The 27759-nt window shown below is 42.2% G+C and overlaps 2 protein-coding genes and 1 long non-coding RNA gene across 21 annotated transcripts in view; 1 reads left to right on the forward strand and 2 right to left on the reverse strand.

Annotated features, from left to right (window-relative positions):
* Positions 1–27268, reverse strand: Atpalpha (sodium/potassium-transporting ATPase subunit alpha). Of its 19 annotated transcripts, none has more exons than XM_086839335.1 (11): positions 16854–17281; positions 15563–15718; positions 12569–12649; positions 11040–11171; positions 10706–10972; positions 8853–10634; positions 8250–8465; positions 3830–3924; positions 1320–1494; positions 966–1198; positions 1–906 (listed from the first exon to the last, which is right to left on the reverse strand). In XM_086839335.1, the coding sequence occupies exons 2-11, from the start codon at positions 15572–15574 to the stop codon at positions 786–788; spliced, it is 3114 nt and encodes a 1037-aa protein (XP_086695461.1). In that variant the 5' UTR covers positions 15575–15718; positions 16854–17281; the 3' UTR covers positions 1–785. The 19 variants fall into 19 exon arrangements, 18 of the variants coding, with proteins under 18 accessions (XP_086695461.1, XP_086695462.1, XP_020799556.2 ...); XM_086839336.1 differs by lacking the exon at positions 3830–3924 and adding an exon at positions 6306–6400; XM_020943897.2 differs by lacking the exon at positions 3830–3924 and adding an exon at positions 7682–7776.
* Positions 19730–20895, reverse strand: LOC147642697 (uncharacterized). Its single transcript, XR_015273133.1, has 2 exons — positions 20544–20895; positions 19730–20480 (listed from the first exon to the last, which is right to left on the reverse strand). It is a non-coding gene; the product is annotated as an uncharacterized LOC147642697 (long non-coding RNA).
* The window catches only part of LOC110177264 (uncharacterized), a 42442-nt gene continuing 40775 nt past the window's right edge, over positions 26093–27759 (forward strand). The window contains exon 1 of the mRNA XM_086839362.1: positions 26093–26700. The gene's annotated coding sequence lies outside the window, so the exon portion shown is untranslated. The remainder of the gene's footprint in view (positions 26701–27759) is intronic.

Consider the following 27759-nt stretch of genomic DNA (forward strand, 5'->3'; position numbering starts at 1 on the left):
TTTGTTGTGGTTTGTTTTTTGTGGTTTTTATTGGGGGCTTTACTCTTCACGGCTTATTTGGTAACTACGCTAAGGGTTTTCATTGTTTTCTTTTCCGTATTTCCTTCTTTATTTACTTCGTTTTATAATTTCTCTAAACTTCTTACATACTTTGTCTCGTCATGCGTTGTGTATCGGTGTGTAGTGGTGTGTGGTATGTGTTTGTGAGTGTGTCTGTGCGAGTGTGAGTGGGTGTGTTTGTTGTGGTTTATTGTTTCAATAAGCTTCTGCTTAAATATTCTGTTTAGCCAGTTCTCGTTACGTTAATAATTTTACTAAAAACATTTTGTTTGTTGCTTAGTTACTGGTTGTTCTTGTTCTGGTTGTGATTGGTGTTGTTGCTTCGAAATTGTTTGCTCGCTTTTGTTTTGTTTTCATTTTATACTTTATTTAAATCTTATTTGTAGCTTTAATTTATAATTTAAATTTACTTAAACGTTTAAAATAATTATCGCTTGCATTTTGTTTCTCCTCGTTTACTTTAAATAATTAATTAAATTAAAAAAATAAAATATATTGTAATATGTTCTTGCTGTAGCTATCGGTAGCTGTAGCTGTTCTTATTGCCGTTGCTGCTGCTGCTGCTGCGGCACCTGCTGCTGCTACTGTGGTTGTTGTGTGGAGTTTGTGGTTCATAAACATTACTATTTGTTGCTCTTCATGGTTGTTTTTTTAGGTGTTTGTGTGTGTGTGTCTGTGTGGGCATGTGTGTGTTTGGGAGTGTGGGAGTGTAGCAGTGTAGGTGTTTAATAGTATGTCTCCTGCTCCAACCAGCCACCGGGGTTGCGGCGCAAGTAGAAACGACGGGTCTCATCATAGATGAAGATGGCCAGCGCAAATGGAATAGCCGGGAACCACCAGACGAGTCTGTTTGAGAAGAAGTTAGATAAGATCATCATTAAGAAAGGACCTTCTGGCACACTCACTTCAGGGGGTACATGCGCAGACCCTTCTCCATGCCCGGGCAGTACGAGAGGAACGCGGCCAGCACGGTTTCGAAAATGAGGCCAAAGTTCAAAGCCCAGTTACGCATGCCCTGCTGGAAGATGGAGTTGCGGCGCGTCTTGCAGATAATCAGATCAGCCCACTGCACAACCACAATCGAGATGAAGAAGGCCGTGTGGCAGGTGTACTCCAGGGTCTTGCGGTCACGGTAGGTCTAGTAAGGAAGCACATGAAATTGGATTAATATAAGGACTTGAAATTTACAAAAGATACATCCGACCTGGGATCTCGAACGCAGTGATACTAGCGGTAGAGAACCGTGGTCGAAAACTTACCCATTCCTGTCCATAGGAGTCAGTTAGATCGTTGACAGCCTTCGAGTCCCACATCTTACGAATGCCAAACAGTTTCTTGGGCAAGAAGCCGTTTTCAGCCATGATGACGAAGTACACAAAGAAGCCGGCGGCAGCTTGGATCATACCGATCTGTCCGTAGGCCATCGAAATCAACCTAGATTAGTCAAGGGGCAAGGTGGGCAGGTCAGGGTAGAGATGGGGGAGAAATAGATAAAGCTCGTTAGATAACTCTCAAGGGTATGCAAAGGCATTTTCTTTTCTTTTTTTTTAGTTGTGTGGGGTTTCGTTTGTTTTCGGGACGCAAGACACTTCTCGTTACGGTTTGGCTAGCGGTAAAGTTTTTCGGGCATCGGACAAGGACCATGCGCAACGGCTTGGCCAAGGTTTTTGTTTTTCATCGAACATCAAAGGTGGAAATTTCAGGTAGAAACAACAACAAATGCTTAATATTAATCGGTAGAAGTTTTCACACACAGAAAGACAGAAGGAAGGAGTATAACTTAAACATAAAACATTTAGGGAGCAACAAAAACCTTGCCCAAGGACCGCTGTCATCGTGTCCAGTCCTCGATCCGAGTACTAATCCGTACTCGGGGTTAGTTAGTTAGTTTGCAGTTAATGCCACTTTACCTTGAAGCTCTTTTCTATGGATTGTTTAAGCAATGAATGTTTATCGTTTAGATTTAATGGTGTTAGACTTTACTTTATACAGCGTGGATTGTGTCTGATCGAATCTCAGTTGAATCTGAGTTTATTTTAGATTTTTTCGTTTGCATTAAGAGCGCGCAAAAGCAAATCGTACTATTTATACTGCTCAAGAAGCGTGAGGGCGCAGAATAGTTTGCATTTTGAACTGTTTGGCTTTCTTATATAGTTTCTTTTCTTTTGCATTTGGATGTGGATGTGGGAAGCAAAGTTATTGTTAATGCTAATTAAACATGCGACTAACTAAGGGACATACATACATACATACAAACAAGACATTAAAGCGTGCCATTTACAAACTACAGCAGCTAGGATAGGCGAATGCAGCTCTACAACCTTTTCGTTTACTTACGTTTAACGAGGTTTCGATTAAACTCAACATAAAACATAAACGCAATTAAATTAAACTTACACTTAAACACAAACTTAAGATATGATAAACACGTAAGAGCATTGCACACATAAAAATTATAACCAAACTCCGCGTTGCCATTGTAGATACTTCGTTGACCTATGCAAGGACTTTGAGAACAGAACCATCTCCCCCCTTGAAATCAGACTTACCGCGACTTGGCACTGGGAACCAGATACTGGTCAGAGTCTGTATATAGTAGATATGGCTATATAACGATCATGAGGTGTATCTAGAACACAACTGAAGCGATTTTTCGTTTTGTCTTTTGGCTCGAACAAACTCAACTACAAGTAACGCACTAACTGGTCTAAGAGTAACGGCAGAAGCTTCGATTTTGTGGTTTTTTAATCAGTCTTTTGCTTGTCTCTGTTTGTTTGTTGTGTGTTTGAGTGGTGTGTGTTTCTTTAAGTGTATTTTGTATTTTGTATCTTATGCAGGCGAGCGTTGGGAGCGAGCGTTTTTCTTTGAACTAACTTTGCCAAGTTCTCTAGAAGCAGCTGTTTTTTTTTCATTTTTGAGGCACTACTACTGTTTCCACAACAGACAATTTTTAAATTGGGATCTTGTTCCCGAATAAATGTATGAGAGAGACACACACACGATAAATATGTGTACTGATCAAAGGTTGTTGTGCGAGTAACACAACACAAAGTTTTTGTAACACTTAAAGTTAGGGATTCAAGTGGGGGGACACAAAAAGAGGGGGTTATCCATCTTAAAATCAAATGTTTATAAAAATATTTGGGTTTTCGAAAGTATATAAATATAACAATAGAAGTGGTGGTATCAAATAGGTAGGATTTTTTTGTTTTGTTTTCGAAAGAGCTATGATAAAGATAATTTCATTCCACATTGAGAGTTTCAGAACGGAAACGGAAATCATAAGGAAGGAAAGACAGGTCACATAGAAACAGGAGATAAAGGAAACTATGTGAAACACAAAACAGTAGAGAAAATAGTTGTTGTTGGTTTTTTTTTATAGATTTTGTAAGTGTGGGAAATTGGTTTTAAAACAAAGAAAAACGCAGAAACGCATCAGCAAACGAACAAACAGTCGCAAAAGTTTCTGAATGAAATTTGGAATTTAGCATTCGATTAATTGGTTGATAGTCTGATTGGGAATCGATCGATCTATTGCCTGATTGTTGGCCAAATTACGATGCAAGAAACTCGCGACCACAACACATCAAACAAAGTTCAAAATTTGACAAAAGTAAAAGATGGTTGCATGTTTGTTCATTTTCTAGTTCTCAACTAATCAACTAAAAGATGGTTAACACTTGGATATTGTTTGGATTTTGGTTTTTTGTATATTTTTTTTGTTTTTGTTTTTTTTTTTATAAAACCTTAGCGTTAAGTTTTTCCTGACCTGCGGTTCACCAAGTTGTCGCGATACGGATCTCTCGGCTGACGCTTCATAATATCGCTCTCGGCTTGCTCGTAAGCGAGTGAAATGGCCGGAATCTTGCGTTTTATGGCATTTATAATGATTATATTGATAGTTCAGTTATCGGTATTTGTGCAAGTTGCAAGTTTGTTAGTTGGTTTGTTTGATAATCAAAAGAAAGACATAACAAGAGTTGAAAGAATGTAGGGAAATACAAAAGGAAAATCTGATTAAAGTTTACAAATATATATGTAATATAATTTGTATAAAAGAGTTTTTTTTTTTATAAATATGCTTGCGGGCGAATAATAAATACTTGTTCTTTATACGCTAATTAATATTCACTAATAGATCGTAACAGATAGACAGAGTAGTTTTTGGGCTTTGGGTGGGTATTGGTTGGGGGGGACCAGGGTCCCCTCATGTGGCATGTTGAATGTTGCATCTTAGCTCCCGCGTACTTACGAAGCTAAGACTAGTTAAGGCTAGGGCAGAAGAGCATAGAACATGGAGCACGGAGAGCGCCCAGTAACAGTAGAGTCGCTATATAGTATGTATATATAGTAAACAGTAGGTAGGGGTAGTTGGATGGGCAGTTATAGTAAGTAATAGTTGTGGGTTTTATGCGAATGTTCCGAGCTTAATTTGCGCTTAATTGATTTAAAATTATCATTATTAATACTAGGGGACAATTTTCGTGTGGTTTTGATTGGTTTCGAGGGGGTTGGTGTGGCTACAACTCAAAAGGAGACCGTTCAATAATGAATGACTGATGGGGGCAAAACTCTGGGCTGACTGACTGATTGAGAGAATGTGCTGAATGAGTCGATATATAAGTCTAAATTGGAAGTAAGAAGGTCGTGAATGAAGTGATGCCGAAATCGAAAGTTTTCTACCGATTATAATAGTTAGCATAAGTAGAAACGTACATGTTCGATACAATTTACAGACTCACTAAGTTAACAATAGGCCTGCTTGCTCTAGCATAGAGTTAAGTACTAATGTGGAAGAGTTTCGAGTCGGAGTCTATGTTTTATCCCAGAAAAATAGCTTAGAGATGTACAGGAATTCCCCTCAGCTTTCGGGGAATCACCAAGATGGTCGTCACTTACCTTCGCACCGCAAAAACCAAAGATCTTCAAAAGTAAACGAAGAACATAGATCTGTAGAAGCTCTACAGTAGAACATAAGTTCAAATAAATCAAATTACATCGAGGGATACAAATTAAGAATGTAAGATTATCAAAAAACCAAAAGTTCAGAGGTCACACAAAAGAGATTTAAAGGCGCACAATGCGACTTTATTGTAGAAGAGAGGAGAAAATGTGGAAAAGAGAGCGAAAGTTTTCAAAATATAAGCAGAGAAATAGAGGAAAAAATAACTGATTTAATGACCAACGAGGATAGATTCAAATGTACTCCTAATCGAGTGTTAACTTTCTATATAATCAAGTGCAAAATTTGTATGTCTGATACGTTGGCCGAGGTTCGGCATCTATCTCCATTATCAGTAAGTACTTAGAAAGAGTTTGCAAAAAACCTATAGAGATTATATATAAGAATATGTAGCTATGGATATGTAGTTGTTAATACGAATACATTTATCAGCGTAAGAAAAACTTGTATTTATTGCATTATTGCAAAAACATAACGAAAATCAATCAAATGGCATACATATTTGACTCAAATATACTAAAATCAATAGACATTAAACAATAATAACTTGTAATCGGGTTTCTTTGTAGAGAATACATTGTATTTGACAGTCGCTGGACCCTCTTCCAGCCCAGTGAGTGTGTGCTTAGGGAATAGCTTACAAAAAATCCTCTAAGAAAACGCCTCGAATCGAGAACAATGTTATATAGATGGTAAACTAAATGGTACTTCGTACTATCTGAATGAAATTTATCAGAGAAGAAGAATCACTAGAAGAATCTGAAGAAGAATATTGAGGTAAAATGAGGAAACACTTAACAAAAGTTGAACGAAAAGCTACCAAATCATACATGGAACATAAAACATGAATAATAACACTGGTGGACTTATATCCAAATAATCAACATTCAACCAAGGAATACTTAAGCTAGGTTTAGTTAGTATATCGAAAGACAGAGATATAGCGGATAATATAGAGAGAAATAGGAGTAAAATGATTTCAATTTCATTGACTTGTAGGTAGAAAGAAAGCGTTCTTTATTTGATTTTAGCTTTGGCCGTCCAAAGTTCGAATTCAAAGTTAATGGTACTCAATTTGCTTTTAGTTGCGTGACAAAAAAGAGAGACTTATTTGGTGGTTCATAGAGTTGCAGAAGAGGCGTTCGGATATGTGTCTTTATACTTCTTTTCTTTTAAATATATTATAAGAATAAAATCGGTTCTTGCTGTTGTTGTTTGATTGTTCTGGTAATTGTTGTTGTAATTGATTGTAGACCATCAAGAGAGAGAGAGAGAGATTTACCTTTCGTTGACCAGTTTATCTTGGAATGGATTCCTCGGCTGGCGTTTCATAATATCGGATTCAGCCGTCTCATAAGCTAAGGAAATGGCTGGCACCTAAACCCATACAAAACGAACGTTTTGTTGGTTTTTGGTGTTTTTTTTTCGGTTGTTGTTGGTAGTTGGTTGAGTGGAAAAAATAAATGAAATTAAATACGATAAATTATGGAAACATAAACTCATTCGTCCGCTTCTGCAAATGCTTCTGCCTTGCTTCAAAACATCTCACAAAAAACTCTGAAAATCCTTTGCTGAGCTGAGGGAACGACCGTTTGCTTGGCAAGGACAAGGGTTTTGGGTTTTTGTATTTCTTAAACGATAAGTTCTATTTAGTCTAGGGAGTCCCGCCCCTTACGTCTACCTTAGGCTGCTGCTGCAGAGACTTAAAAGGACAATAACCAATGCTTGAGGGGTGTGGAGTGACGAACAGAGTTAAACATAAGGCAATGATAAAGGCTCGAGTTAAATCATGAAATCATGAAAAATCAAATACTCTTGGTTTGGGTTGGTTAGTTGCTACGAATCGTGTGCAATTGGTAATTTTGATATTTTAAATTTTGCCAAATTTTACGAACTTAAAATCCATTTGCAAATGCCAATCAATTGTCTAATTCAAATAACGTCGAGTGGTGAATCTTACGGTTAACTCAGTGTTAGTTACACCACAAAACAAAAATGGTGATTGATATATTATTGTATGTTTTCTGACTTTATAAATATTTCAAATTTGTTTTGTATTTTGTGAGATAATAACGAAATACGACGCACACCAATTAACATTTAGAGCGTTCAGAAGATGGCAAATGAATTCGGCGGTATTCGTTTGGAATATTGATTGAATTGTACATGGAGTAAGTAGGATATGTGTGTATGTATACATGGGGCTTTAAAGATCGACGGGTTATGGGAGGGAGAAGTAATCGAAATGTACAGATGAATGCATGATCGATATCTGTCACCAAATTTAATGGGAAACATATGCTACAGAGAGATGGGAAATCTGAGAGGAAAGCTGGTGGGTGGTGGGTGGAACGAGTGATGACATTCTTAAGAGTTAGTTGGGTTGTTTAGTAAACCATTAACGTGTCAACGGACTTGTTAGTTGTTTTGCACGCTTCTCGTTTAGGCCAAACTTATGCTAATTACAATCCAGCCACATACACATAAGACATATGCTATATTTATATGGTTTTTCTCTTGCTTTGCGCTTTTTCTTTAGTTCAGACTTTTGTCGCTTTTAGTGGTTGAGATTAGGTTGATTAGGTGGGTGAGTGGTGAGTGTGTGTGGTGTGTGTGTAGTGTGGATTAGTGTGGGGTAGAAATTGACTTGATTGGCACCTTGAATTCACTAATTTATCGTTGAAGGGGTCACGTGGCGGACGCTTCATAATATCGGCTTCGGCATGTTCGTAGGCCAATGAAATGGCTGGCACCTAAGTATTGGATTATGGCAGGTAGTTACATTAGCAACGGTTTACATCATTTTGAAATACAGCTCGGGGCTTGGCCTAGAGCTGAGGAGGGGGACAAGGGACAGAGAGCACTTAAACTACTCGGATTGCCTAGCACTGGAAATGGCATTTTCACTGGCACTGGCAATGATCGGTCACGAGTTGTTGCAAACTGCAACGGGGTTACCTCTCGTTGACCAGGTTATCGATCTCCGGATTGCGCGGCCGGCGCTTCATGATGTCCGCCTCGGGTCCCTCGTAGGCCAGTGATATGGCGGGAATCTGCTCGCCAGTTTGCATCGATTCACGGTTCAGAGTGTTCGTTAGAGACTAGTTCTTAACAGTAATTGGGTTCGGCTACAACTTTACATTTAACTTGCTCGACATATCGAGTTCGACTTAATTGCAACATTAACATAATAGACTTCAGCTTGGAGTGGGTTTTCGAAACTTACCATGTCAGTTCCCAGATCGATGCACAGAATCGTGACGGTTCCCAGTGGCAGTGGTATGTCGCAGAGGATGAAAGCCAGGAAGGGCGAGATTTCGGGAATGTTGGAGGTCAGGGTGTAAGCAATGGATTTCTTCAGGTTATCGAAGATCAGGCGACCCTCCTCCACACCAGTCACAATGGAGGCGAAGTTATCGTCCAACAGAATCATGTCAGCAGCCTGCACAGGAGCACAAAGTTAGATTACATATTCATAGTAGACTTAAGACAATATCAACTCCATATTGGGCCATCCTTATAAGTGTTTCTCGACCCACTTACTAGAAGACTTTCACAGAAACCAAAAATACATGAGGTCAGATGATTACACAAAGAAAAAATCCACAGTTTTAAACACACTATTTGTAAATCCCACAGATAAATCCTTTCTAAGGTACTCACTTCGATTAAAGGGGCGTAAAAAATATTTAAATAATATCTTGGGTTATTAATACATGAACATATCACTTGAAAGAATGCAAAAGTTGATGTGAAAATAATGTTCCTAATTGATGACCAATTTTGGTGATATTTGTACAGAATAATCAAAACTATTAATATGACTTACCTGCTTGGACACATCGGAGCCGGCGATACCCATGGCAACGCCAATATCAGCCTTCTTCAGAGCCGGAGAATCATTGACACCATCACCAGTCACGGCCACAATGGCACCCATGCGCTGGCAACCCTCGACAATGATCAGCTTCTGCTGGGGCGAGGTACGGGCAAAGACGATTTCGGTGTGGTAACGCAGGATCTCATCCAGCTGGTCGCTGGACACATCACGCAGCTCGGCGCCATGGACGACGGCGGCCTTGGCTTCGCGGGGGTTCACCTCGGAGATGGGGATATTCAGGCGCTGGGCAATGTCCTCGACGGTCTCGTTGCCCTCGGAGATGATGCCGACGGACTTGGCAATGGCCTTGGCAGTGATCGGGTGATCGCCGGTAACCATGATGACCTTGATACCGGCCGAGCGGCACTTGGCCACAGCATCGGGCACGGCGGCACGGGGAGGATCAATCATGGACATGAGGCCGACGAAGCGCAGGTTATCGATGGGGAAGTTAATGTCGTCGGTGTTGAACTTGAAACCGGAGGGATACTTGTCGGAGGGCAGCATAAAGTCGCAGAAGCCGAGCACACGCTCACCCAGACCTCCGAGTTCCATGTAGGCATTGTTGAACGCCTCCTTCATCTCCTCGTCCAGGACCTTCTCCTTGCCGTTGATGAAGATGGTGGAGCAGCGCTCCAGGATGCGCTCGGGGGCTCCCTTCATGACGAGCAGGAAACGGGGATCGTTGGAGTCATCGGTCTCATGGATGGATACTTGGTATTTGTTGGTGGAGTTGAATGGCACCTCAGCAATCTTGCGGTTACGCTTGCGAATATTCATAACGTCGCCCAGAGCCAGTTCCATGCACTTGAGCAGAGCAGCCTCGGAGGCATCTCCGCTAACCTCCTTCTTGAGAATGGGCACACCGTCCTGGCCGCCCTTGAACTCGGCACGGTTACAGAGAGTGGCAATGCGAGAGAGCGCCTTGAATCCAGGGCTGGTTCTATCGTATTGAACACCCGACTGATCCTCGGTGGTGTCGGCTTCGATGATTTGGTTATCGAACCACATGTGAGCAACCGTCATTCGGTTCTGGGTGAGGGTGCCGGTCTTATCGGAGCAGATGGTCGAGGTGGAGCCTAGGGTTTCCACGGCCTCCAGATTCTTTACCAGGCAGTTCTTGGATGCCATGCGCTTGGCGGTGAGGGTCAGGCACACGGTGACAGTGGCCAGCAGACCTTCGGGCACGTTGGCAACGATGATGCCGATCAGGAAGATGACGGCGTCCAGCCAGTGGTAGCCCAAAATGAAGGCAATCACGAAGAAGGTGACGCCCAGGAACACGGCCACGCCGGTAATCAGATGGATGAAATGATGAATTTCCTTAGCAATGGGCGTCTCGCCGGTGTCCAGACCGGAGGCGAGGCCAGCAATGCGACCCATGACAGTGTGGTCGCCGCAGCTAATGACCACACCCTTGGCAGTGCCCTCGACGGCGTTGGTGGAGAAGAAGGCCAGATTCTTGGTCTCCAGAGGATTCTCATGGGTGAACTCGGCGCCACGGGACTGCGGCTCCGACTCGCCGGTCAGCGACGAGTTGTCCACCTTGAAGGTGCGCGCCTCGATAATGCGGATATCAGCGGGGATACGGTCGCCGAACTTCACCTCAACGACATCGCCCAGAACGAGATCCTCAGCGCGCAGCGTGAGTTTCTCGCCCTCGCGGATGACGGTGGCGAACTGGGGTACCATGTTCTTGAACGATTCCATGATCTTTGAACTTTTCGATTCCTGCAGGACACAAAAGCACACCTCTATTAGTTAGCAATCGTTATAAGGAAGGATCTTGAAGGGAAACCCACCTGATAGTATGAGAAAATGCCCGTCACAATGACGACAGCGGAAAGTACAATACCCAGATACAAATTATCGTCGGCCGGCTCCTCGCTGGTGCTGGCCTGGATCGAATAGGCCACGAAGCAGAGAATAGCACCGATCCACAGCAACATGGCGAAGCCACCGAACAGATTCTTACAGAACTTCACCCACTCGGGTGTCTGCTTTGGTGGCGTCAGCGCATTGGGACCATCGCGCTCCAAGTTCTCCTTGGCCTTGGCGTGACTTAGACCCTGTTTGGGGAGATTAATCCATAGGTCATACATAGTTCAAGGTAGTCAAAGCTAGATGGTTACTCACATTCTCGGGATGTGTCTGAAAGCGCTGATACAATTCCTCAGGAGAGATTTTATGATGGTCGATATCCAACTCCTGTTTGAGATCATCCAAATTCTCTTTCTTAGCTGCTTTGGCCGGCATCCTGCGTCTTGACTGTTTTCAATTCAAAAAGGGGAAATACATTAGTTGATGAAGTCTTAGGATGGGCAACAGCAGCAGACCCATAACCCGACACGAGGTTCGATTTACTTCATGCCTTTGGTAAAAGACCCGGAGATTAGACGCAGAAGAGTGTTTAATTAATATTCGAGAGTGTGGTTGTAGTTTGTTAGGGGAGTTAAGAGATAGAGAGTAGAGATCGATACCCAATACACCAGTTAGGGATAGATTAGAGTTATTACCAGAGCCCAGGAGGGCACTTACCCAATTCTAATTAATACTTGGTGCTACTCGGGGTCGAACCCATTCCGAAATGAGCTCAAGCGTGAGAATATTTGAAACAACCGATCGCTCTATAGCTTTGGTAATCTAAGGCATGCAAAATGCGCGCTAAATTACGCTCTCTGATCGTAACGAGAAGAGCACGTAAATGAATTGAGGTGCACAAAACACAAAGCGACAGGCAATTATACAAACAGATATATGTATATATTACGTGGGTATTGAAAGCAAAAAGAAATTCAAAGGAAAAACTAGCGGAAAAAAAGAGTGAATGAAAATTAACTTTTGCCTAGATATATCTCGTACATATTTACTATGCACTGGCTGACCTCGGAAGCCTTCGAATTGGCCAAAAAGAACCGAAATAAAATAAAATGGATTTAGATATATTATATTATATATAGACTAAGCAGCTGTCTAGTGTCTGGCATTCTATCTTTAACAGTGTCTATAAGTGTATTTCTTTTTATTTCTTTATTTTTTTGTTAAGAAGCACGCGCAATGCCTTTTGGCTCTTCTGACGTCACTGTTGGGGTTGCCATGCAATCAAGGCGAAACAAATAAAAAAAACAAAATAACAAACAACTCAAAGTATTGGTCATTTTGGAAATTTTTGGAAAGCCGGCTAAAAAACTGTTTGTATAAATTCAAGAAAAAGAAAAACATTTCATATAGAAATAAATTATACTCGAGTGGGTTTAGATGATGGAAAATATATACATATATATTTTTTTTGGGAAAATCGAAGATTGCCATATTTATGGCATTATTATTGGCCACGGTTATAGGTACATATTGAAAATGGTATTTATAGCTCCTGTAAACATTTCGGTGACTCTCTCTAAATGTCAACCGCACTCGGCAAATGCCATTTTGGATGCATGCCCAAACAACACACAAGAAATATAATAAATAATAAGTGCAATTAGATGAGATGGTGGAAAAAGGGGGAAATTGTTGGGAAATGGGAATGGGTTAGTAAGGCGCATAAAATCGAAAGCAAAGGCAGAATGTGAAAAGTGAAATACATAAATAGGGCGGCGAATGGAAGAAACATATACGAACATAACTTAATGTGTGCGAGTGCGAGTGAGGAAAATTCGATTTACCTTGTAGTGACCATCGGCTGTGCGATTGTCGTCATCGGTGGCTATAACCGTGGCGACTCGATAGGAGTCCGCTCTCCCATGCTACGCGCACAGAGGGTTTCGATTCGGTTTCAATATCGGGTGGATTGTAGGGGGTGGTGGTTTGATTGATGATGTCGATGATGGGCGAACAGAACGAACAAACACGGATATAAACGGGAAGAAATACAAATCAAAAATCGAAACAAAACGAAAGGCGAGCATACCAAAAAATAAATATGCAAAAGACGTAAACTACATATATACTATGGTTTCGATAAAGTGATAACTGGTACAATAATAATTTAATTATTTAGAAATGCTAAATATTATATTGAACATGCTAATCACCTTCTTTAACACTTTATCGTAAATATAAAAATAAACATATGATAAATCAAAAATATAATATGGATGCGTAAAGTAATTATAAATGTATATAGGTTTATGATAGACATAACTATGAATGTAATGCAATGTAATAATAATCTTTTGGATACTTTGTGGGCTTTTGAGGTTTAACCATTGCCTAGCAACCCCTTGATTGTTTTGATGATTCAGCACAAAAGAGGGGGGTGGATTTGGGGAAAGTTTTCAAGGCTGCTGGCTAAGGACAATGAATCATATGTTATACATAGAATTCCAATAGGAGGTAGCCAAGATTCGACCCTGCCGCAGATCGGAGAGCGTTATCTGCAATGCGTTCTGACTCATTAATGGTGAGCTTCATTATTATTATTATTTTAAAAACAAACAAAAACATGCGAGTGGAGAGAGCGCACCCATCAGCGTCAGCGAAAAGGCAACTCAAAAGATATGCAATATAAACACTAGACTTCGCTCTGTTTGGCCGTGCAAAAGCGAGGAGCCGAAAGAAATCAAATCAAATTAATTAAAAATACACAAGACTCGAGAGAAATGTGTGTATGTGTGTGTATGCTAATAAACTTGTGGGAGAGGGGAAAACCTGTCGCACTCACATGGCAGCCAACTTACGGCTATATTCGATTTTATTCGAGAATCTTACGCTTTGTTTGGCTTTGCGTTTCGCGGCCTGGCGTTTCAAGATTTATTTATTTTCATTATACTATATTATGTATATATATATTTATGTATGTATGTGCTTTTGCTTTTCGGACATTTGCTTCAATTGGGAACGCGACGCGCCAGCATGAAATAGATCGAGAATCGTGCCCGAAAGGTTCTCTACTTTTGTTGTTTTTGGCTTACGCACTGTGGCTAGTGTTCAAACGTTTTCGTATCTCTTAGCTCTGCGTCCCTGTAGTCGCTCTCTCACTTTAAGATTCTCCCTCAAGTGCTAGACAATCTGAAGGCATTCGATGTGGTTAAAATAGAGTTAAGATATTAAATATAGTTCGAGTCTGGCTTAGAGTAACTTAAGCTTAATTGCTAAGCCTGCCTGAGAGTGTGCAAACAATTGTTAACCGTGACTTTGTCTTTGGATGGAAGCGGAAAAGCGGGTGGCTTTCCCACAATGGCGCTAATTTTGATTTTCCTATACAAATTAATTCAACTTAATCGCGCTTTTCATGCTTCAATTGATACGAAACAATGCCAAGTGGCACACAGCATGTGGAGGAAACAAGGGTACGGGTACGGGTCTGGGTCTGGGGTCCAGGATGGAGATCGAGGCGATATATATAAATCAAAATGCGACAATGGCTTGCTGGCCGGCCACAGCACAGAAAAGCTTACATAAGTCCGCGAATGGAAATGGAAAATAGCAAACGGCAAACGGCAAGCAGCGAACTGCGAACTGCGAACTGCCAGATACTGGCTTCTGACGAGCCAATTAGGCAAACAGATACAAATGTATCTGTGGCTGCGCTCCAGCTGCTTTTCCCCACCGCTAAAACGGTTCGCGCACATTTCGCTGCAAACCATTTGGCATTTGAACTTGAATATCAATTTACAACAACCCGACAACGCCGAGGAGGAAGAGCGGCGCACAGAATTGACGCGCTAATTGTTCAATCAATGCAAAAGTATCTGGGAAACGTGTAAAGCTGCGGGCGTAGCCAAAAACGAGCAATTGTCACCGCCAAGCCACATCGCTTTCGCTCGAAGGTGCATAAGCCGGCAGGTGAGTGCAAGTTCGGTTTGAACCAGTTTGAAACCAGATTTGAGCGGCTCAACCTTACAGGTGATCAAGGGAATTTTACAACGCTTACAAATATTTAATTGAATGAGATACAAGTATCTTAAGTTTGAAAAGATTAATAAAGCTTTCTACGAGTTCAGATTTGAAAAGATACATATGTTTGGGCATGGGATACATATTTTTAAAGGATTATAATAGAACTCTAGATTGTTTTTCCCTCAGTGTTCTGAGGTGTCTGACTCGAATACCAATCATACATTTAGAAATCGAAACTGTTTGTCTAGGCTTGTTTTCCCCGAGCAGCCGAAAAAATCAAAATACAAAAAATTCCAATGAGAAACCAGTTTTGATGCATGATAACAGATCGTGCCTTGGTATCGAGATGCATTTTCTCCCGTCCCGTATCTATCTATCTTCGAACTCGACTTGTTTTTGTGAACCCCAGACACACAGATACCGCTCCTCCACGTCTAGAATCCGGGCGAGCTTGACTCGCTAATGATCTCAGCTCCCGGAGCGTTCAATTTAAACATTATTAACAATTCCCCGCTAATTATTTACTTAATTTTCGCACGTTTTGCATGCTCTGTTTGAAGAGACCCACACCAGCCTCCCCATAGGGCGGTTCTTCTGTACCGATATTTTTACGGCACGCTTTGTTACCGGAGTCCTCCCAAAGGGCGGTCGTAATTGCAATATGTTACGCAATCCAGACTTGGGATTAGATCTACTTCAAAGGTTAATGTAGCTTATATTAATCATGCCCAATGCCAGTCAGTGTAAATTATGAATGATTGAGGTAAATACGTAAATAAAATGAGGTGTTCCTCAGCTGGTCAGCTTTGATTACCCACCTGAGCACTCATAATGTCTGTGGACTCTTGTTTAAACTTATTAGAGGCAAGACAGTGAAACGATGAATAAACGAAAATGCAAACGTAGACGGCGTGTGCAAATATAAAACACGATGAACAAGTAACAACGGAATAAAATAAGATAAAACAAAGCAACTGAAAATATATGCAAAAAGTAAGGGAAAAGAAAAAAGAAGTCGGTTAATATGGTTCGGGCTTATGCAACAATCCGCAAGATACGCGGGCGCTGGAAGGACGAGGCGGTTGGAGCAGCAAGTGGACCGCTGGAAGGGCACGGAGTCACGGGAAAGTGGAAGTCCACATGGAATATGGAAATGCAGGCTGGCTGCAGTTTCCAGGATGTCGAGTAACAACGGCACATGGCAAGTCAAAAGAGAGCCGGAGAGAGCTACGTAGAGAGAGGACGGACGCCAAAGAGAAAGCGCGAGCTTGATGGTAAACAGCGCAGTGGGAGAGAATACCGTTAGAGGCGCAAGTTCGAAGAGTGGCCAGGAAAAGTGCTCGAACTTTTCCAAGACTTTTTCGCGCTCCTGCTCTCCGTCCCTCTTTTCCTTCCACTATGCCACTCTGGCGGCACTATATGTGCTGTGGAATTATGAAATCGCCAAGCGGGGGGCCAAATCCATACCCACTCATTCGTGTGGGGTGGCCAGGAAATTACTGCCATTCCAAAATGTAAATCGCGTCAATTGAATCTAAACGATTTCATTGCCACAAAAAGTACGTCAGACGGACAGAACGGAACGGAACGGAACAGAGCGGGAGGATGGCTAGATGAAAGAGACGTGGAGGAAGCGGACGGATAAAGAGACGGACATATGAACGCCAAATTGAATGCCAAATCAAAAGGACGGAAAAATATTATTTCTGCAGATGAAAATCTCTGTGCCACACACATACACATACACAAGCACACAAAAGCACTCGCACTCTTACACTGCGGCAAAGTATTGTCAAAATTGTTGAAAATGCATATTTTTTTCACTTTGCCAATTTTTCAATCCGAAAAAAACGTCCCAAGCACACTCACACACACACTGTTCATAATGTTTCGATCCCCGCTCTCTCTCTTTTAGGCTGGTCACAAATACAAGTGTATATATCCATTACGCCAGGCATGAAGTTTTGGAAAAATCGATTCCGTACAAGGACGTTGCCGTTTTTCCTCAACGCCCCTAGTGGGGCGGGCGGTGGGTCGGTGGGCGCTGCAGTTGAGCGGACATGGAAAGTTCTTGGTTTTTTTTTTATGTATTTTCTTGCTTTTTTCTACCTTTTACACGTTCGGGTGCTATTACACAATTTTTGCGCTTGGCGTTGCGAATTCTGTTTTGGGGGCTTTCGCAGAAAACTACCCCGTTAGCAGCAGTATTGAACTTGTTTTCAGCACTAGAACCGAATCGCGTTGGAACGGGACAACGAATACTGATCACACACACGGTCGCTTTGCTACGGCTAGGCTATTATGTGTTCCTTCCTTTCCGTCGAACGAGCGTTCGAGTTAGTCCTGCTGCTTCCTCTTCTCGCTGGACCCAATCGATGCACAGTTATTGTGTAAGCAGAGCAGCGGAGCACACACCAGCGCCGGGGGAACGGGCGGGCGGGCAGGCGGGGAGCAGAGCTGTACTGTACCACCCGACAAAGAGACGAGAGAGCTGCTGCTACAGTTGGACTTTCCCAGTTCAGATTCACCGTTCGACTGAAACTTTTCGGCGCGCCGCGAGTGGTTAAGCTTTCTCGGATAGAACGTTCTGTCGACGTCGGCGCTCCGCTGCGCCGATGGGAGAGCTTTCGCCAGCAGATGTTACACCCGCTCGCTCTCTGTTCGGCCCCCAAACTGCCCTCGCCCGGCTCCCCTGAGCCGTCTCCACCGCCTGTGAAAAGTGCACGGTTGCCGAGAGCTTTCCAGCCGAAAAATCTATGGCAGTGTGACAAGTGAGGCAGGCAATGGGCGACAGGAGAGGGAAGAGGCGCCCGGAGCGGGCGGAGAGCTCTTCGAAACTGGAGCAGCACAAGAGGGGGCGGCGGACGAGAGCGCCGCTCAGGGGTTGGCTGCGCAGCTCAGAGCAGCGGAATGTATGTCAGTTGAAGCGCGGGTGAGGGTGAGGGGGTGGCGGCTTTTGTGGAGCCAACGAGACTGAGAGAGAGAGAGAGCGTAAGAGACAAAGAAAGAGAGCGTGCCAAAGGGGGAGAAAAAAATCTACATAAATTGTATAACGAAAACAAAGCGTTCGAGTTCGAGTTTGGGTTTGATAAAAAGGGCAGGCCAAGACAGCTTTGGCATTTGGGAATGTCGCCTTATCGAGCCCTCGCATGACGTCACTTCAGGCAAACCCCAATCCGCAACCCCCTCAATTATTCAGACTCCGACTCAACATCCAGTCGGATGGACAACCCCCGGGGGCCAAGTGGAAAACCTCCCCGCAGTAGCAGTAAATCAATGTGGCTCGTTAACAGAAGCACAGTTCCATATTTAATAATAATAAGCGAAGCTCCCAAAGTCCAGAGAATATAGAAATACACTTTCCCTGCTTACTTAATACATCCCAGAAAGTTGGGCTGGGGGGAGCGCCCAAAAGGACACCACTGCCGGCTTAAGGACTCGAGAAATTTTCTATTTGGACCTTGAGTCTATTTTCAGGCTCAAGTAACTCGAGTTTAATTACACGTAATGTCGCCAACACAGTTACAAGGAAAACTCACATGGATACGCACTTGGCCACCAAGTAATGCACAGGAAAAAATATATATTTAATTGTGGAAATAACCTTTTAATGTATTCCATATCTAAACAAATGTTAGTCGATTAATAATCAATGTTTCCAGACTAAAATATAAATAAAATATATATAAAAGGATGGGCCTATATTATGTTTAATTTTAGAAGGGTTCAACCCTAATTTCGAATTGTAACTTTATATTAACATTAATATTTAATATAGAAATCCATTTGAGTCTCTTACATTAAAAATGTAGTATCTCAATATTAAAGATACTCCACTGATAAGGTTCCTTTTAATTTAATTTCCCATTATGTTTAAGGTATAAAGTTAAAACAATATTTGGAATCATAAAATGTTTAATATGTATTCATGGACAGTTGTCAGTTTAAGTAAATCGTGCATGTTTTCGCTCTGTGCAGAAAAATACCACCGGAAAATCAATAGAAGACATCGTGCCAGCAAAAAAGGCAGCGGAAAAACTTTCTGCCTATTTGATTCGAAGCCGAGGGTTGGCTCCCCTATCGATCCACTTGGCCCATCAGATTTCAGGCCGGAATAGTGCCCGTTTTATCAACTTATCCAATCGCATGTGATATCCGCCAAAGGAGTGTCTTGGCCAGATGAACTCTGACTCAATTTGTGGGTCATCATTCATAGGAGGCTAAGGAGCTGCGGGGCAGGGGGGCAAAATAAATAAACAAATGCCAAGTTAAGTGACCGTTCTAGCCAGTTGTGGGTCGCCAAGAGTTCTGGCCTAAAACAAAGTTATGTAATGGCACGTCAAAAAACACTTGGCAACCGGAATGCCTGAGTTGAGATACATAGATAATGTTATAGACTTTTGTTCAGATATCGTAGCGGTGACCCATAGATATCTACAGAAAATATATATACATATTTCTATACAAATGTATGTGTGAATCAACTTGTTTCACTTCCTTAATGGGAGTAACGTCAGAGCTCGACCAATGAGTTCACCTGACAAATGGTCAACTGACGAGGGCTTCCTCGGTCAAACCTGTGCGTCCTATATATCGAGTCGGCCATCATCGATCAGTCAGTCTGAGATATTCGCTCTAAACAGCTCAATTTGGGTGTTACACCTGTCACGGCCACGCCCCCGCCACGTGTCGGCCCCCCCTTTTCGGCCTGGGAAACACCAAATGCCAGCATGCTGAAAAATCAATATGCAAATTATGGCTGCGGCCTAGAGCGGCGGGTGTCTCGGCTTGGCCAGAACCGAAAGGGTCTATTCCCCGGTCAGTTCTAACTTTTAGGCAAAATCAATAAGCGGAGCGACGCTGATGACTCTACCAATTTGCATGGTGTCAAAGTCAACAAGCCACTGCCGCAGTTCGAGCCACAATCTAAATCTAGATCGAGCCAGAGTGCTCTAAGTTTTCCCCCAAGACGACAGAGGAACGTCTTGAAACTGATTATTATTATATTCAAAATGTTAATTAAACAATCCTAGGAAATGATCAATATATGGTTAATCTCGTGATTAATATTGTGGCTTACAATTAAAAGAAAATATCCTAATACCTCAATAAATGTATTAAAAGAATGATCCTTTTTAGGTTTCATGATATAATTGTTCTAGAAATGATTTTAATAATTCTGGAACTCAAATTCGGAATATTCTTTAGATAGACTTCAGATATAGTTAGTTTAGGAAGCTTCACTTTAGTCGGTGGGAGTTGCATTCACACTTTTGCATTTGAAAAGGGAATGAGCGTGCAAGTTGGTTTGGCAGCCAGAAGCTAAAACTTTGGCCAGCCCGCTAATTGCCATTGGCAAGTGCAATCCCCCGAGGGCGGGGGAAGTCGACCAAGGAGTGGGCGGCGGACCTCGCTTCGGTTGCATAATGGCGTTCATGACCTGGGCCCTGGGCCAGAGCGGCGACACAAAATCAGAGACGGCGACAGAAAGTCCGGGATCGAGTGCAGCATAATCACTGCCATCATCACAAGTACCCCGATGTGCCAGGGAATGAGCCATAAAGCCGACAATGCTCTGTTGTACTTGAGCACTGATTAAAATGTGTATGACCCCCGTGCTCCGCCCAGCGTTTCCTTTGGCCCGCAGGGGTTCTCTTCTCGCCATGAATGGCCACATCTTGACAATGATTGTGCGAGGAGCTCATCGTGAAATAGTCCAAGTAAATGTATATATTCCTGAGGAAGGTACAAGGTTTTTTTTGGTAGCTAGTAAAGGGTTTAAGTCGTGTTATAACTCACATGGCTTATATGCAATGACAGGTTCTTTAAGATATTAATGGAGAATGAAATCTTCAAACTCAAGTCACGATAAGACATCGTGTAAACTCATTGCGTACCGAAAGTCAGAGTCCGTCTCTAGTTAGTCTATGATGCCATTCGAAACAATTTGTTCGTCGCTCCTCGTAGGCGTTTATGACAATAGATTTACGAGCATATCGTCTAATTTGCGCCATTCCCATTGTAAAGAAGCGACCGGCCATCCATCTCATATAGTAGTTAAAAAGATGAGAAAAGCCTTAGACGACGACCACGACGACAACGACAACGATGAAGGAAAGTCACTGGCATCTCTCGGCGGGCAGCATTGAATGAAATGCCCCGGAAAAAACCAATTGTTATTCCACGTTTAATTTAGTAGAGCAATGGAAAGCATAAGCCTGTATATCTGGCATCGCCTTCCACCGACCCGACCACCTTGTGAATCCGATTTCATGGTTTGGTTTGCGGGAGCGGACAACAGCAGCTGACTGGGCTGCATCGTTGTGGGCGGGCACAGGTCTTGGATCCATCCCATCCCATCCCATCGCATCGCATCGCATCGCATCTCATAGATACGGATACGGACAGATACAGGCAGCGTTTGGCTTTGAGTTTCAGTTGGGTAATGCGAGCCGTCGGAGACCGCTCTCGCTCGTCCGAAAATGGAGCAATAAATTCTAATCAAAATTAAAATATACATAATAATAAAGTAAGCAAAAGCAGCTATCTAGTATAGTACGAGCATTTTCTATAGCCCATTCAGCGCGTGTGTGCACTTGTCATTGCCTGGAATCTGTCTCTCTATCCGTCCATTTGGTCGGCACAGAGGCGTTCTTGGGGGTTCTGGAGGTGGGAGGTGGTCCAATATGTTGGCCAAATGAGCTCTGCACAACGGGGGCTGAGATGTTACAGTCAGAGTGATTTGCCTCGTTTTCTTGCTAAATATATGTATATATTTATGAAATACTCTCCGAGAGTCCTAAACAAGTTGCCAGTTCATCTCCATAAAGTCTGCTGATAGCAGAGCTTTTGTGGAAGCTGTAATGCTTGGAAACAAGTTTAAGGGATGGATGAGAAACTTTATAATCTTTATCAGTTACTTAGAGTAAGTAATATGCTTATTTTAAGCATATTTACTTCAGCAATATCATGGCAGGCATTTTCTAATCAAAATATAGAACACGCTTTATATAGCAATTTTCTCCACATAAAATATCTATATATCTTAATCAGTTGTTTCATACAAAACCGGACTAATAGAGCGACTAGTAATTTTAATTATAATGCCTTAGCATTTAAATAAATTAAGTTTTCTGATTCATACAGTTTTATATTCATAAAAACCTTAAGATTCACAGAAGAAACTTGACATACATTTCAGTTAATTGAAGTGGTATATAGTTTTTCTTTTAGTAGTCATATAGAAATCTTTAAGAGCGGTAAAATATGAGAAACTTAGTTGATAGTAAATGATAAGGCATGACATTCGTCGATAGTTTAGATTTCTTATAGCAAGCACTAAGCAAAAAAAAAACCTTGTTTGATGAGTGAAAAGGTGTTTCATGTGGCATTCTATACCTCTGGGGGCATGGGCATCCAACAATCGATGGAAACCCCATCTCTTTGGAGAGCCTTGGAGTGGCTGAGGTGGGTGCATCGGGCTGACACGCGCCACCGCTCAATGAACCGCTTTGCACTAAATCAGCCTCAATTGAGAGCGTGCTGGCTAACCTACTTAAGCGGCAGTAGTTGGCGATTTGTGGCACGTTGGCACCTCTAATTGGAAGACAGTGGACAGTGAATACATACAAGGGTCTGTGCCCGGATCCCTGCATCAAGGCTGCCCCCGGCTGCCTGGCAACCGGGAATGGCGCATAGCGAATATCAATCGGTTGACCGTTATCAGATATCTGCTATCTGTGCGATCCATCGACCATCTGCTGACGCACTTCACCCAGTCACGACGCAAACCAGTTCGCCTCAAGTGCCACGGAACCCAAAACCAATTACAGCTGTCGACGGTTATTTGTTTACCGGACTTATTCGCTATTATTATTTGTCATTATCGGCAAGTGCGATAATTTGATTCGAACTCCAAGCCCGTTTATTTTCGGTTCGGACAGCACAAGTCGAATAGATAGCCAAAATGCCGGGCAAACATTACCGCCTCTACCTGTGTACCTATGTACATACCTGCCCATTGGCATTGGGCTCGATTTGGCCACTTTGCATTTGATTTGTTTGCATTTGCATTCGGCCAAAGGCTTTTCAGAGCCATCGCGAATGCGAGAGATTGTGGCAGAGCAACGTCAGCGCCGTGTATTAAATTGTATTTAAATTAAAACAAATTACGGGCAGTGCGAGAGTGTGCAAGTGGCAGCAATTGTTGATATTGTCGTCACATATGCGGCATTAAATTAAATAAAAATTTATTATGACGATTTAAGGAGCGACAAGCCGCAGGCAAAGTGCGAATAAAAAGAATACAGATACAGGCTGCAGACTCGGTGGATTCACATACAATTGAGTTACATGTGTATCATCACGGAGATCTGGAAGAATTCGAATCAAATCTCTCAATTGTCTGCATAGTTTGGAAAACATTTCCATATCCATTTGCCATGATTTTCACATTTTTTGCAGGTATGCCAATGATGCCTTTCAATGCCAGATATTCATGGCATTCGAGAAGCATGCTTCCACTTTTTATGAATCTCCAGAGTCCGAGGAAATCCCACAGATCGGAGGCAACCAAATCCAATTCCATCGAGTTCGAGCGGGATTTCTGTGTGTATTCATTATTTATGCTCAGAACATTTTGACCGGCAATTGAATCAAAGTATCTGGGCAGAAGTGGAGTTGAGTGGCCCAGCGAATATTTGACAGTTATGTCATTTCCTTCGGCCTTCCAGATTGAGCAGACGAACCGCCTTAATCTCGCCCAGCTCGTTTACTTCCTCCCACAATGCGTTCGGGTAATTGCGGTAATTGTTGTCGCTCAGACAATATTAAGTGCGTGGCACTGTGTGTGTGTGTGTGTGCCAAGACGGGTTCAAAAAGATCTCATCCCGGGCACTGCTCGAAACTCGTTTGAACCAGTGGGGAACAACAGCTCCATTGTTGAGCCTCTCCACTCCAATGATTTGTATTAAATCGTGTTCTCAGGTAATCGCAAAAAACCCAAACTGAACAAGCTACCCTTTTGGGCATTAGCCACCCTGAAGGCTCTTGGGATTCGTGTGATCGATCGAACCCGAAATTAGAAAGGAAACTTACTCAGGTTACAACCTAAAGCCCTGAGAATATATAACTTAAGTTTCCTGTCCAGCAAAGGTTGTTAATAATATATTATGTATACCCTTTTAGGGTACTAAACTAATACTTAAGCTTGAAAACCAGTGACCTTATAAATCATATATATTCTAGATCAGCATCAACAGACGAGTCTATCTAGCTATGTTATGTTCGGCTTAGTTATGATCGATTTTCAGAGGAAAGGTTCCAGAAATTATCTTATTTTCTTTAAAGGTAATAAATCTTAAATAATGATGTGCTTGTAATAAACACGTGATATTTCTTTAAGGTAACTAGTAGCACCCATATTCTTTTTTATATAAAATTAATAATAATAACGTCACTGATGGAAATACAAAAAAAACTCAAGTACGAATGAAAATGAAAATAAATCAACGTCCCGGTCACCAAGCTAATCTACAAGTGTTGGGTGTGCTTTCGTTATCTGATAAGCAGACGAAAGGTAAATATAGTGGCAGGCCGTACATAGAGATACAGATACAGACACTTGGGGAAACTGAAACTGGGCCCAGACCAGGCCCCAAGTTGCTTATGCAATCGCGGTAATTAAAACCATCCATCCCCATTGACGCAAACTGGGGCGGGCAGTGCCAAATATCGCACCGAATCGAAACAAATCAGAGTCCTTGTCGAGTGCAATCTTTGGATGTGACAGCAAACAGTCAATTTCCAATGGGAGGCGAACGAGCAGAGGCGCTAATTTTCCACGTCTTGCCAATTGATGCCATCGAATGGAGAGGAATGGATTTTTCCCACCCGCTGCCAGCTAGCTACAAGCTGCTCAAACGGTTCGCCATTGTCAGTTGATTAGATTTTTATTGGCGTGTAATTGAATTAAAATGGTCAATATTATTTTGTTGTCACGCTTTGATTGCCCCGTCGACTAAAGACAAGCCCCGAAAGCAAGTCACCGCCTAGGGGCAGGCGCCTTTCTGGTATTTTCCAGTTGTAATTATTATCGCTGTTGCCATTTTATGGTCGTCAGCAAACTGTTAAATAGCCAAATTAAAATCTCAAAACTGAGGCACTGCTAGACGGAGGCCCGTCCCGACCCGGTGTAGGTGCCAAAAATATCTGGCCATAATAATAGAAATATAACCGCATTATATGCCTAGGAATGTGATGCATGTCAATGCTGATTACTGCTGATAGTAATTAATACGAGGGGGGGGGGGTTTGGATGCCACGTTGGCAGGGCAGAAGGCCTTAATTGCTTTATCTGCTTTTTCGGACTGATAAACCGCTCAGATACAGGCAAGTTCTAGTTTCGGCTGGCCCTCAATTCGATGTCATTTACTCAGGCGGGGACAAATCAAGAGCAAGACAACTTCATTATCACAATGTCTGTGTGTTTCTACTTGCAGCAAAGTAAGCTTGTAGTTTCTTGATTTTTGCTGTGCTTTTTTAAATTGACTTAAATTGAAAGCGCATGACTCAGCACACAGAAAGAAGCTACGGCGAGGGAGTAAAACGGTAAAAGGGGGGTCTATAACTCAGCTTTACGCGGATTTTGTGCGTGAAATCATAATAGAATTTTCCAAACCACAGTGGGCTTCGTCCGAGAAAATTATAATAAATTCCTCAATTATACTTTGCCAATAATTTAGGGTTTATATATGTACGTGTACATATTTGTTTAGGGAAGAATATGAATAAAATCTGAATAAAATCAGACTTCAAGTGAAGATAGTTTTAACAAGTTTTGCAGCAAATAATTTCTACCTTACAGAATGACAATATTCATATAAATAAAAGTGTAATAAAGTCTTCAGTTTGACCTAAAAAGTCGTACTTAAATCATAATTATATAAACTTAAAACCTATCTTATATTAGTAATCAATATTAGAGTATTAAAAAATAGATATTTGATAAAGGTATATTATTAACTTAAGAGACTTATATAAAAAAAGATCTTAATATTTAACTACTAGTGTTATTCCAAATAATATCTTGCCCCACTGTGCGTTGTCAGTGGATGTCGGCTGCTCGCAGATAGTTTAGCATACTTTCAGGCTGCCATCAGCCTGTGTGCGTGGCACTGCGTATGTGCGGGCGCGTGTGTGTGCGTGCCCTGCCCTTAGACAAGCCCCAAAATCAATAGAGCTTCGACTGGGAACCCCATGGCTTTGTGGTAGAAGGGGAGCGGGAGTGGGTGGTCTAGCCCTAGAAACAGAACCACTAGCAGCAGCCCTGAGAGGAGAGAGCGTAACTCATTAACGTGTGTAATTAAGTGGCGTCATCGGTGTGCGGGCCCTTTTGGCCAATAATCGTCGGAAAAGGGTGGCTTAAAACTACGAAAAAAGTACTTCGATTTGCGTACAAGTCGATGTGTGTGTGTGAGCTTGAGGGTAATTAGCTGCCACACGAGTCGCCCCAATGACACCAATTCCGGAAAGAAGTAGCAAGTGGGAAATGGAAACGGAAAATGGAAAAGTAAACGTTAAGTGCTGAATTCTAGGCGGGTGGTGGGGGTGGAAGTGATGGCTTCTTCTGGAGCTCTACAGATTCCCGCAATAAAGTCTGACCGATGCGAGGGCGTGGTCGGGGGAAGAGGCGGCAGGCAGCACCGGTTATGTAAGTAAGAAAAATGGAAAATTTCCAGGAGCACGGAAAAGCAGAGAGCTTTCTGGCCTGGAAAATGGAAATGAAAACTGCGCATGCCAGCTAAGGGTTAACAAAAAACACAACAACAAACGGGCGAAAAACCGACGCACACCACACCTGGAAGGCGGCACACTGAGAGACAGAGAGAAAAAATGACTGGAAGAGTGGGAGAGCGGCAGAGAAAAAAAACTCAAGCTCTTTCTAATGATCAACCAGGTAGGGCAGATACATGGCACCAGATAATCCCACCCAATAGGATTAATCTCTCCATCCAGTTTTCGCTTTCTTCACATAACATCTAGTTCTTTCACGCAGGAGAACCAAATTCACTAATTAATAAACAGCGTCTTAGGGCGTCGCCGCAGCTTTGTTGTTGCTGCTTTTCTTACTCCAACAACAAAACAAATAGAAGCAGCAGCAACAACAACAGCAACGTACACAACACACCTCACACAGATACACGCACACACACTCACGGCAGCACCAGCACGGGCTTCGATTTTTCCCACTAAAAACAACGCCCGCTCAGCGTTTCGGCCCTGTTTTTCTGGCCGCCTGACGTCACGGCCTATCAATTGTTTGCACTGATCTAGTTTTACACTAATTCAACTTGTTTTTCATTGTTAATTGTGGCTAATTGCACCGCTCACCTCGTAATCCGACCTTAACGCCATGTTAGATATAATTTACGGATATATAATTTCAGGCCAGGTTTTAGATATTAGTGCTGGAGCTGCGCAAAACATCGATGCATCGATGCTAATCGAATTTGCTAATCATCGATGTTTTTGACCAATCGATGTTTCCGCCTTCACTATTACCTGGCTGGCCACACTGGTCACACAAACTTGAGAGAGTTTACTCTGTTTCTACATTACGTTCTACATTATGTGGTGACGCAGTTTTCCACTTTGAGAGCAAAGGGCGTATTGGTGCAAATAGCCACCAAAGTCCAGCAGCCACTGGTATTCGGTAACATTTGAATCATTCCATTTCGATACTGCTCGGTAGGTAAAAACTGTGTGGCCTCTCGTTATAGAATACATCAAACATTACATTTACATTACATTACTTGTATGTAGAAAACTGAAATATTTCTCAAGATAAAGGGTATTCCATACACAACTAAATAATTAAATTTCTAAATAAATATCAAAGATTTTATCTTTATTTAGTATTATTTTGCACTGATGTTCCTTTAATTTAGCTACCAACAACTGGTCCTACACGTATTCCGAACCCAGATTGGTCATTTGGTGATTTGTTTATAAAAAA

This window comes from Drosophila serrata, unplaced genomic scaffold (assembly GCF_035046125.1).
Source record: "Drosophila serrata isolate PLE 108 unplaced genomic scaffold, ASM3504612v1 contig_364, whole genome shotgun sequence".
NCBI classification, from domain to species: Eukaryota; Metazoa; Arthropoda; class Insecta; order Diptera; family Drosophilidae; genus Drosophila; species Drosophila serrata.